The following is a 12,935-nucleotide window of genomic DNA, read 5'->3' as shown; positions in this document are numbered from 1 at the left end:
CCCCCCCCCCCGGCGCCGCCTCCACTCCGCCAAAGTCGCACCCTACACTTCTGCCCATCACGAGTCGTTTGTAAGTTGAAAGAATTTCTCATGCGCTCTGATCAATACATAAAAATGGTCGATTCGCACAACAACCAATCTCAACCGTTAGCAGTAATTATAAATAGTGTCGGTGGGAATCACTGACGATTTTCGACTATCTGTCAGAAGAGTTATTTTCCATACTATTGTCGTAATAAAATATCTCTGTGGTGCGTTTTGTTTTTTATACAGTTTTTTTCACGACGCGACCGAGTAAATCAATTGCGCCGCACAAAATAGTTGTGTCGGCTGACAAGTTTTTTGGCGTGCAACCTAATAAATTTGGGGTTATCGCAAAAATTCTGTACGTAATACAACGGCGTACGACAATAAATCTATTGTAATAGGGGGGGGGGGGGGAGCAGCGATTAGCCGATTGGCGTTTTTACATGGGCCGGCGGTTACTCGTTTGACTCTGACGCGCATACATCAGCGTTATTTTTTCATGACGAGGAATCGCACATCCGAAAAACACCCTCATGACATAATCAGATTACCGCACCTACAACTAACGGCTCCGCGTCAGTGATTTATCGCCCCTTTGCCCCGTCGCGCATAATGTTTATCTAATTTTTTTTTCCCGAAATTATGTATTTTATTTATTATATCTAAAGTGGGGCCTTTTTTCGCATCGGTCCCAATAACTTTGCAACGGTTGGAATAATGATTATAATCATTTACAAGGGCAGTCTAATCTGCGAACCCGCAGTGACTGCCCTATCATCAGTCCGACTATAATTGGACCTCCGTCTCTTTTACGGTCCGTGTTGTGCATTAAGCCTTTGCACAATATATATATATATATATTGTGTACGCGGTATTGGTGCGCTGCTTATCTCTAAACACTGTTTGGTGGCAATCGGCTAATTATTATTAATCTCTAATGTCTCTATGATACACAGACCCGATTTGATTCGGTTAATTAACGTTTCAATACTGTTGTTGTTATTTTACGCGTTCAGTGTGCCGTGCAATTAAAATGCGCAAACAGAAACGCCGAAGAGATGAGACGTTGCACGTTTTACGCGACTAATTAACCGGATACAATATAATATAACGAATTGTCTGCGTTTATACGGACGCTGCGGGAGTAGTATAATAGCAATGTCCGATTGCAATTAATCAGCAATAGGATTTTCGTATAATCTTCTGTCGTAAGCTCGTTTATTTGTAGGCGCCGCAATACGAGGCAAATAAAAATAATGTCCCATTCCCTTTGTGGCTCTCGAAGTCGAACGACTTCTACACCGTTTCAAATGGTTTCACAACATTTCAAATAACGACATCCAAGTCCAAGTGTATAAGTGTTAAAATAAAAACAATTTTCTGTTTTATTTCTTGTGAACTATAGCACAATATCGTTGCTATTAATTTTTGTTTCAATGACAGAACCCGTTGTTTCGGTGGTTTATTCAAGTGCAATATACCGTAGGAGTATAGAATCAAAATGTAAATTAATACCATGCCGGTAAAGGGCACCGGGGAGTGCGCGGGTTAAAAAAAAGTTTTTAACCGCACGTTGCGTTCGCTTTTATTTAAATGACAAACGCCCTGGAGAGCACTTGGGCCGCCTATTTTAAATGTATAAAACGACGGTAGTAACAAACAAAAAAAAATACGTGGGACAAGAGTAAAAATGATTGCGAATGTGTTGAGGTAAAGGCACGTACTGTAAAAAAACGTAAAGTCGTCTTCCGTTGTGGCGCATAAAAATGACAGTTTTCGTGTATTTTTATTATTATTGTTATTGTTATTAATGCCAGGTCGCAGATTATGCGGTTTAATATTCACTTCTGAGAGCCGCTTTTAATTTTCATCCGATTTAATTTCCTTTAATACTTTGCGCCGTGCGTCGTTAATTAATTTCAATGTGCAACGTAAAAACACTAAATGCGCTTTAAAATTAAAACCGTCTATTCATACTCGTTTTACCGCAACCATTTTACTTTTTTATCGCCTTTACTGAGTGTTTAATCATATCAGAGTAATTTGTACGCAAACGTTATTATTGCTGCTGTGCAGCTCTTCCAAATCGACTTATCCGCTGACTGTTCTATTTGTGGTACATTAGCACTACTTCGGAAGCTAATAACGCAATGACTTGCGTTTATTGCATCCGGTTGGCAGCATTGCGAATTACTCACCTTCTCCGTAACACGATATTATTGTGTTGCACGCTGTAGTTTCGATCTCATCAGCTTGTAAAGCAAACCGTCCCGCAATTAGTAGTATTATCGAATACGGTGCCGTTGACGGAGAGGAAGTAGGAGGTGTAACGAGATAGAGATGGATCTACGGAGTCGCGAGGAGGAGGAGGGCGGTATTCGCAAGACGTTGCAAGATGTGACGCCGAGATTATTGTTGTAACGAAACGGACGATTGTGAGTGGTGGAACGAGAAGGAACAGCGATCGGGTGGAGGAAACGGAAGGAGCTACATCGGAAGAAGAGGAGAACGCGCGCGCGGTCCAGATGGCGTCGCGTCTTAATGCGGTTATTAAAAACAAGACCGTCTAACGACCTTTGCAAAAGCCCGGGGGTTGATTAATGGTGAATACATGGACGCCTAAATACCGCGTAATTTGCAAATATACCGGCACAAACGGCCCCCGGACGGTCTTAATTACGGGCCGCGCAGCCCCCCCCCCCCCGCAAATGGTTTAACTTTATAATTAAAATCGCATACAGCGCTATGATATTATTATAAAGTTTTAACGTCCCACCCGCTCCGCAACGCGAAAGCTGTGCCGCGGGAAAACCTACAAAATAATGGGACCCTGCAATCGTTATTCTCCGTGTTATTCTTTTAATTATGTGGAAAATATACAACGAACAATGGCAATTATTTACAAGGCAACATTATTGAGCGTATGTTTAACGGGGTGCGTTTTGTTTTTCAGGTTTGGTTTCAAAACAGGCGAACCAAGTGGCGAAAAAAGCACGCCGCCGAAATGGCTACTGCCAAGAGGAAGCAAGAAGAGGCAGCCGACGAGAGTGACGAAGATGAAGACACGAGGGACGAAAGTGCGGCCAAACGACTCAAAAGAGAATTAGCCGCACATTATGGAGGCGGCGGCATATAGCATCAGGTATGGCCAACCGTTGGCCACTCCGGTACCTTAGACTTAAAGACTCATGATTAATTGCTTTGAAATGGGTCGCGTCTCGGGAGGTACACACTCACCACTACTACACTATTTTATTATGTACATTGATCAAATGGATTATTGAAATTATTTCAACACTTCTAGTCATTTCATACAAATAAACGAATAAGGTCGCAGTTAGGTCTTAGTGTTTATAGTTAGAACGATTGTGTGATATTGCAGCGAGTCTCGCAGTATTGCCAATAATTATTGTTTGTTTATATTTGTTTTTATTTATTATAATTTTTTTGAAACCTGTATAGTGTTGCGAAATGTAAACAATGCTTTCCTCTGCAATTACAATAATACAATGACTGGTTTTTGTGAATAGCTTTATAAACATTTCTACAGTTTACGACGTTTGTGTTATTTTTATTTCGGTGGCTTAAAAAAATGTAATTAAAATGTGAATAAAATATATTTATTATATTCTATACAAACGGTGTACATAAATTGAAATTATTGTTGATAACGTAATTTATTTAGTGAAAGGTATGATTGGATATTACTGTCGTTTGCACTTATTTGTAAGGTTAATTAAATTTTACCAATAAAAACAAGACAAAAAAAGCATGTACCTAATATTTATGATGATTGTAAAATGTTTATTTAAACACTACTATTATATCATGGCAATAATTTTATTATGAATATTAATTTTTATCCATTAAAAATAATTAAATAATAAATTATATAAATACTAAAAGTTGCGTTTTTATTTGCTGTTTTCCTGTTGCAAAACTTTTACATTCTCATTGTTTTTTACTGTCTATTTTATTTTCTACGCAGTGTTCCATACGTAATGTCTGTCACGTGAACGTCACGTCTTAGGAAATCCAAACACAAAATAATTATATTAGTTCGTGAATTGTCTTTTTACGACACTAATAGTGGTAAAAGTTAAGTTTAACTTGAAAAAGCTAATGATTATCGAATCAAAGCGTGTATTAAATGTGTTGGAATTGTTTTTTCCCCGCTGCATAACTTTTTTGTAAGGTCTGAATACTACCGAACATTAATTTTTTGCTTTAATATTCACTATAGAGATAGTAATAATAGGTATTTAATATTTATTATTATGTTATTATGTATATTTTAAATTGAAAAGTAGTTGTTACAGTTGTTCTGAATAACATCTTTACAATGGCTTAAATTTTTTTATAACATTAGACATAAAAATAATTTTAATTTTAATATAAATTTTTTTTAATAAATAAAACGCAATATTCTTTACTTTATAACATGTTTACTATAATTAGCCATTGCTATTCGTAAAACATTTTATTGAAACGCTGGAAAAAATCAAATGACTCATAATTATGTGTATTTTTATTACATAAGATCAGCAATACTTTTCAAGAGGGATACCTCCTACAGGAATCCCTAAATGCACAAATATATTTGAATAAAAAAAAATCGGCGTTTGTGTGATATTCAAACATCGAATAGTTTTTATACGACAATACTTTTAATATTAGTTTCTTCCGTTGCCGTATAAAAATAAGCAAATCAAATAATTTTTATGCGCGCGAATAGTGTGAATGTTATTTATCATTCAACAATCAGAACATTAGTACTCAAGTTGTACGATAAAAAGAAGAAAACATTATCGACTGGACTTTTTATTTTCATATGATGCAATATAATTCTATTGTGTTTTTGTATTGGTGCCGTGTTTTCTATGATCCTATTATATGTGAAAACAGATTTCTCAATTGAATTAAAGGGAACGATATAGGATGTGCTATTAAGGGGGTAGGGCTGGGATGGGTGGGGATAAAGGTACATTTGGTCGAAAAACTGTCCATTTCATAAGTCGACAGTAGTCATGGTAACGGTCCGCACAGATTCTTATCGAATCAATTTCGGAATTCAAAAGGACTTACGCTCTCCCACTTTCCAAGTCATCTGTACTCGGACACGCGCGTCCTATTTATACCCTTGTAATACACCGTGCAACATTTTTATTCGCCATTTTTACCAACCCTTGGCTCTATAAAAAAAAAAACCAAAATACCCTTACAGATAATACAAAGTACAGACTCTTCTTATAGACGCCGTATAGAGTTTGTCCAACTCGGTGAAACTGCCGTCGATTTATTTACACGCACTGTTATTATAGTTAATGTTACAAATAAAATAGTGTCGTGGAAACAGCAATGCAATGAAATCGATACAACAATAAATTATGTTATATGTTAACCAATTAACCGAATGTGGAAGACCGTTCTCCAATACGTTACTCTTATCTACATATCATTGTTTAGTAGTATTATTAATATGTGAATCCATCTTCCTATGCGTTAGTTTTACTATGGTTAGAGTTGTGTGCTAACTGATTTAGGCTTGTAGAGTATAAAATATTAATGGAGACACTAACAAAGGACCACAACACTAATCCGCAGACAAAAAGTTTGTCGTTTTATTTGTGAAAACGAGTTGAAAACGGACATTTGCGCGTTTCGCATAAATTATAATTAAATTCTGCTTGTAAACGGATCATAAAGTTGTTACTGATCACAATATAACGATATTTGTTTTAAGTTTTCTAAATTTGGTGAACAATTTCGCTCTTCCATTGATCGCAAATGAAGTAATTATATAATGTATCAAATTAATAATGACACATATCACTCATTCTTAGTCTATTAATTAATATGAAAATATTATAAAATTTATTGTTATTAACAAACTATTAGTCATTTTAACATATTATTAACACATACGGTTACATGGTGTACATTATATTATGATAATAATATAACAATTTAAAGTAATTATTGGATGTGAAGTAAGGGTACTGCTGCTATTTTTGTAATTAAACATTTCACGGCCGTAATATTCTTTCTATTACTACAAAATACCATCATCGAGTACACCTTTAATTTGAATAGGACTCAATATGTCAAATAATTTTTAATCGTCCTGTGTTCTTTAGCTATTGTAATAAAACAAATTTAATATAGTTAATCATTATCAATTTAATGGGATTAGCAGTAAAAATACAATATCAAGTCATATTGTAAAAAATGTACGAGTTTTGAAAAAATAAAATATTTTAATTAAATTTTTTTCTTATTAGAGAATTATTTTACCAAATATGTTTTTAACGTAGTCGAAAACTGTAAATACAATAAAAATTATACAAAATATTCGTGGAAATAAAAGTTTCTATTTATATTGTTATTGTTAGTTGATACTTATTTAAGTTATAAGAAATGAATATAAAAAGCAATTAATTGCTAATAAATCAAGAAATATACGTAATTAAAAACAAAAAATGTTTTGTAACCTTGTGTATATAACAAATAAATTTTGTTTTCAATTTTTATTTTTTTGTGAGTAATTAAATGGTTTATGATAAAACTATTGCTCTGTTTATTGTTTATAACTTTTTGAAAATGTTTGGTATTCTTTTATCTTTACTTGGGGTTGATAGCCCTTTTCAAACCCCCCAGATTTAAATAATCTAAAAGTGGAATATTATTTTGATAAAATATTTCAAAATTAAATTATTAACACAATAATTGTTTTTATTAATAATAATAATGATCAATTAGACATACAGAAATGTTTATAAAATAAATAATATAATGTTAATTTAAAAACTTTTGTGACATATATTTAAGTTAAAATATGTTTAATATTTTTCAAGAGAATTGTTGAAAAAATTGGTTAGTCACTAATAAAAAAATTTAAAATATTTAGTTTTATTTTCGTCAATTTCAATAAATTCAACATTTTTTTCAGTTAAAGCATCATCGGGGTGTAGTCCTGAATAAAAAGAACAAATGATATAATAAAAAATTATTTAAACAAACATATATTTAAAAATGATGATGTTCTAATTTCTAATTGCGACTACAGGTTTATATGAAATTACTTATAAATCACGTAGACGCAATTACAATAAAAATATTGGAGGAGCTCATTATATACAATTACCCTTCCCAAAAATTATTTTTATATATTTATACATGTAATTTTTCGGAAATTTTGGAGGAGTTCATTTTTAAATTGGACCTTTCTAAATGTGTACCTATTTAATTAATAATTCAAACTTACCTTCTTTTATAGAATTGTTTTGAGACGAAGCAGAATATTTTTCTTCTGAGCGTTATAAAAAAAAAATATTTATTTTCGAAATAAAATTTTGACAAAATTAAATACATAAGAAAATTGCATACTATTTATATTATTATTGATTGATCATCGTACATTAACTTTTGGGGCAATTTTTTATGTACTTTAAAATATTATGAAGAATATTTACCTACTTCACATACATGAAAATATACTCAATTATAAAAAAATTCTAAATTTACAATTTTCTAGAATTTAAATATTTTACTAAGTAATGAATTTTTGTTTATAAAAATAATAACGTTAAAACATTTTTTTTAAATGAAGTATTAAAAATATAAAATAAATATATTANGTTAAAACATTTTTTTTAAATGAAGTATTAAAAATATAAAATAAATACATTAAATACAAGTACAATTGTAATACTAAAAAACACAATTTTGTACAATCGACAATAACGTATCGAAAACAGCTTAATAAAGGGACTGCACTTTTTGTGGCTACTGTCACTAACCCCTTCAAAATAACAATAGAAAGCTAAAATTTGAAAGCACAAAAAATAGTTTCTTGGCTAACACGGGTCTTCTTTCCTAATACTTGAATATACTTAAATTTATCTATTACTTTACTTATATGACTTACTATACTATTGACCTACTTGTATACCAGTAAACAAATGTTATAATTAATAACATTTTTGAAAAATCTAATTTAGCTGTTCTCTCTATTGTTGATTCTCTTAGTAATATTAGTAAAATTAGCATTACTTTACCTTTTTCTATGAGATTAATAAATTCTGGTATTTCTTCAGTTTTACTTTTATTTAACGTTTCTGAAATATAAAAAATTACAAATGTTTCTGTCGAGGATATTTTAAAATTATGAATAGTGTTTATACAGATTTTTTTGTAGTAATATTTTAATAAATTTACGATCTTTAAATTATATAATGAAAAAATTAATAAATTTTGACATTATTATCTTTTAAAGAACTTATAAATCATCAAGTACTAAAATAATAATAGTTTTCATAAAATTCCATACCTGCTTCAATATCAAATTGTGTTTGAATGCCATAATGTGACTCATACTCAAACATTGTACTAAAACAAGCTGTTTGAAAAAAATTGTGTTAATTAAAATATATTATTCTCATTCATAATAATTATTACCATTAATGATAAAATGTATACATATAATTTAGCTTTGATACGAAGCTATGAGGGTATTAATTTTACCATGATGTGTTTATTTTTTTATTATCTCCTTTTCTCAAAACTTTTTTTATAAATATTTTATATATAGAGTGTTCAGTAAGTAAGGAAACGGATTACTATTGTGTCTCATGTAACAATTGACCTATTTCCTTATTTACTGAACACTCTGTAAACCTCTTTTATATTTTTTTGTTAAACAGAACCATTTTTCTTTATACAGGGGTTTCAAAACTTGAAACATACGTATAAAAAGTACAACTTTTTCAACTTAACTTTTAAAAATGTTACGGAAATACTCTGAGCTTCAAATATATGTTAACTTGATGCTAATATTAGGTATTATAATTAACAAAAAAAATTTATCCTGATGACTTATTTTTTATGTGCAAATGACAGCCAAAAATGTAATTTTTGTAAAAAATATAACGGCGCATCGTTTTTATACAAATTAAAACTGTCATAATTTTTTAAAAAATGAATGAATTAAGAGAACTTTTCAATATAAATAACTTAAATATTTTCCTTACATCAGAAATAAACTTATCGTTAATCTGATCCTTTACTTGCCTACAGGGGCAGATTCAAAATAGCAAATTTATATAGAAAAACTTAAGTTTTTCTACATGTTTCTAAAATACTACGAGCTTTAAACATATATAAAATTAAAGCTTGTGTTATGAACTATAATTTAAAAAAAACATTGTTCTGAGACCTTGTCTTTTATCAATTTAGACAAAAAATGTATTTTGGTGTAAAAAATCATAATTTTTTGTGTCATAATTTTATATTTCTATTTCAATTCTGTTTTTTTTTTAATTTGTCTATGTTTCAGATAGTTCAGTATAGTTCTATAGTAGTGAGAAGTAGGTAATTACCCCATTTTTTTTATAAAAAAAAAAATATATTTATGTTAAAATGTCTTATAAATATAGTTTTGCAACTTTTAATCCAATTTGTATATTAAAAGACAGGAAGCTGCCCTTTCAAAAAAAAATGTTGCAATTATCAATGGCTTATGATAAATTGAAGTAACAAAATTTAGGTGATTAATTTGATAGCCATTTGATGGATATTAAATGAATAACTCATAAGCCACTCTTTTACACTTGATTTTTCTTAAAATAATAATTATGCTAAGAAAATCATTTTTGGTGTTTTTTAGTTTCATAAATTTCTGAACTTATTAGTTATTAACATATTTTTAATACATCCTTTATGCCTTATATGGCTGTCTTTTTTTTTTTAATGCAACTTTACTGTCGACTTTAGATCCGATATTTCGGAAGTTATAATTTTTTAAATATTGAGTGGAGATAAAGTGTCAGTTGTGTTATTCTTATCATTACTCTGACTGTGTAAACGTTATCTTATTTACATGACGTAGTAATGATTTGCAAATAATTAATAAAATTTAATGAATTTAAGAAATTAATATGTCACTCTTATTTAATATTACCTATATGTTTATATATAATAATACACGAATTAACGGATATCCAAGTCCAATTATAGTACCTATTAATAAATTAAAAAAAAATAATATTTTATTCTAATTGAAACATACCTATTTCTGTGTCGTAATATCGTGTAGGTATAGACATTTTCTGAGTATTTGCGTCATAAAAAAACCCAAGATTGAAATATTTTTCTAAAAAAATTGAATTCATTTTCATGTTAAGTTTTGTGCTTAAAAAGTCAAAGAACTGAAGTTTTTTAATTATAACAACAGTCTGTTTATATTCATCATTAAAATTTTTCCATAATGAATCTAAATCGTGAGGTACCAATTTACAATATAAATTTATATGTTTATCAATGTTACTCTCAATGTCTTTTACAAACACATCAATAACTCCGAGTGAAAGTAAATTTTTCATTGATTCAGTAGTTGAAGGAGGATGTGCTTCTAAAATTTTTTGAACTTCTGTTAGTTTAATTAACAAATAATTAAAAAAAAAATCAGTCTTTTTAGCTGTATTCCATCGATATACATGTAATAAATCCAACAGGTATAATGTTCCTTTTAATAACGTAGCTAATAGTTTTAGATTTTCTATTGATTTCACAAGTCTCATTAAGCAATTGAACTTGATTGTTATATCATTATCTTTTCCAGGTAAATTTTCGCAAGCATCACAAAAATGTTGGAGAATAAAAAAAATCATCTTCAAATCATTCGCATACGAACAAGAAAGTATGAGAGTTGCAGCTCTTACTTTAGTATTGGTATTATCTATATTTATATTAGAAGTATCAATAATCTTTTCTAAAAAATAATCTTTTTTTCTAAGTGAAACTTTATGTACGTCATTTAAATTTTTCCATCCAGGATTTTTGAAAAGACTAATTAAAATATCCCTTTTATTCTTACTACTCTTTTCTGCTTTAATGAGCAATACGAAATAAAAAATAAATAAACAAATTTTAGGCAGTGTAAATGATAACATTTTTAAGGATTACAAATAGTTATATTTTAGCGAAAGACAACGCCTTTAATAATTGAACTTGCATAAAAGACACTACTCTGAATTTGAATTGACGCTTCTATTTAAATAAAATGTATTTAAGTTGTACATAAAAAAATGTATTTTGACTTTATATTAAGTAAATGAATAAAAGACCATAAGTATCTATTTGAAAATTTTACATTTTACAACATATTATTCATAATTATTGAACAGTTTTATGTTTTGTCATTTTTCAACATATTTTCTATTTTAAGCAAATATTTAAAGCATATGTTAAAGATTTATTAGTCTATATAAGAATTTTGCTTGCATATTTACACTATAATTTAAAAATTAAAAAATTTTGTTAGCCTTTCTGAAATTATAACTTGGGCGTGGTGTGGCGCGGTGATCACACTAGTTGTTGACAAAACTCTAATGTTAAGCCGCGCCTACTGCCGTAGGTGAACGGATGGGTGACCATGCGTGCGCTTCTACGGTGGCGAAAAAGCACCATGTTCCCAGTGCAGAAGGCAACGGGAAACCACTGCATTTAAATATTCCCAGGACATACCAATCCAATTGGTATTGACCAACCTAACGGTTGTAAAAAAAAAAAAAATTATATTTAAAATAATAACTTGATAATATTCTTTTGAGTTTTATTGCGTAAGTTTAAAAGGGATTGAACTTAATATAGCGAGTTTCTTTCTATCATTCCGTGTACGCTGCTTTTATTTGACTTAAATCGTTCAAGTATTCAATAAAAAACGAATAAATTCTTATAAAAACATTACTCTCAAAAGTTTTTAAATTGTCCTCAATTTTATTTCTGTTAAAAATAATTCAAATTTCATTAAGTTGTGTAAACTTTGTTCCAAAAACTCTTTTTCAAATCAATGTGCACATCGAGAAAGAATAGTAATAATACTGATAATTTATTTTGATATACTTTTCTTTTAAATTCGTTCGATATTTTTAGTACAGGGACTGTCATAAAATACATCATGTTTTTTTCATTTAAGACAGCGTTCCGGCCTTTTAACATTACATCAAATTAAAGCTATATAAAGATAATTGATGTAGAGAGCGCTTTTAACAAAGACCTACTGGACCAGTTACCATTATCGCCGTTGAGATCATGACAACTAGTGTCTTGCTTACCTACCGTCTGATGTCCCACCACGGCAAAGCAACGCGTCAATTGCCCACCGTGTCCAACTCACCGTCATACGTCAGCGTATGAATATTTTCATGCGTCACTCTTTACAGCAGGCGCCTCCATTTGGCTGTCCAATTGTGCGCCATAATTTTACTATTTGTTGTGCTGCACCCTTGTGTTCAAGCTCTTAAAATTGCCGCGCTCTTACACACTTTCAGTGAATGAACCCTAACCAAAGAAGATTTACCGTCCAAACAGCTTTTCTGCTGTCCCCTGTCGTCCACCATTGCATGCCTTGCACCTACACGCTACGAGTTCTACACGACCTTTGTGGTTCTTACATTCGGTGCCTACTGCGTTTGTGCTCGTCCTTTGCCGCACACTGCGGAGCCAACAAGTTTTACCATAACAACTCATACGCTATCATCGACTTCATTTATTCAGTGTTGGTTTTCAATGTTATTTATTATTTTGTTTTAGTCGAGTCCGTCTATATTGATCATTGCCGCTTCATTAGTATCTAAAGGCGCTCCCAATACACGCTAAACTACAGTTACTCATTGTATAATCTTAGATAATATAGTTTTTAATTTATTGTCCGAGTGTCATTTTATTGGATGTACAATTAAACAGTATCTATCCAGGTGACCACCACACTTCCCCCCTCATCCACTGGTAAGCGAAAACGGAATTAAGCCAAGACGACAATCTAGTGCGTTGGAAAACTAACCGTCCTATGGTCTAGTTGTATCATACAAAACAGTACTTTAAGTTTAAACAAAATTTGTCTACATATC

General features: G+C 30.6%; 2 protein-coding genes across 2 annotated transcripts in view; one reads left to right on the top strand and one right to left on the bottom strand.

The window, feature by feature from the left end:
• Nucleotides 1–3,326, top strand: part of LOC126907145 (homeobox protein Nkx-6.1-like) — a 13,444-nt gene extending 10,118 nt beyond the window's left edge. Inside the window, exon 4 of the mRNA XM_050688241.1 lies at nt 2,981–3,326. Coding sequence (XP_050544198.1) covers nt 2,981–3,163 — 183 coding nt within the window. The 3' untranslated portion in view covers nt 3,164–3,326. The remainder of the gene's footprint in view (nt 1–2,980) is intronic.
• A 3,407-nt stretch (nt 3,327–6,733) lies between these two features.
• On the bottom strand, nt 6,734–11,098 carry LOC126906889 (uncharacterized). Its single transcript, XM_050687812.1, has 5 exons — nt 10,094–11,098; nt 8,357–8,425; nt 8,085–8,144; nt 7,292–7,336; nt 6,734–7,000 (listed from the first exon to the last, which is right to left on the bottom strand). The coding sequence occupies exons 1-5, from the start codon at nt 10,974–10,976 to the stop codon at nt 6,909–6,911; spliced, it is 1,149 nt and encodes a 382-aa protein (XP_050543769.1). The 5' UTR covers nt 10,977–11,098; the 3' UTR covers nt 6,734–6,908.
• Between the last annotated feature and the right edge of the window lie 1,837 nt (nt 11,099–12,935).

This window comes from Daktulosphaira vitifoliae, unplaced genomic scaffold (genome assembly GCF_025091365.1).
Source record: "Daktulosphaira vitifoliae isolate Bord-2020 unplaced genomic scaffold, ASM2509136v1 Scaffold_5, whole genome shotgun sequence".
In the NCBI taxonomy this organism is placed as follows: domain Eukaryota; kingdom Metazoa; phylum Arthropoda; class Insecta; order Hemiptera; family Phylloxeridae; genus Daktulosphaira; species Daktulosphaira vitifoliae.
This window is presented reverse-complemented; position numbering and strand designations above follow the sequence as displayed.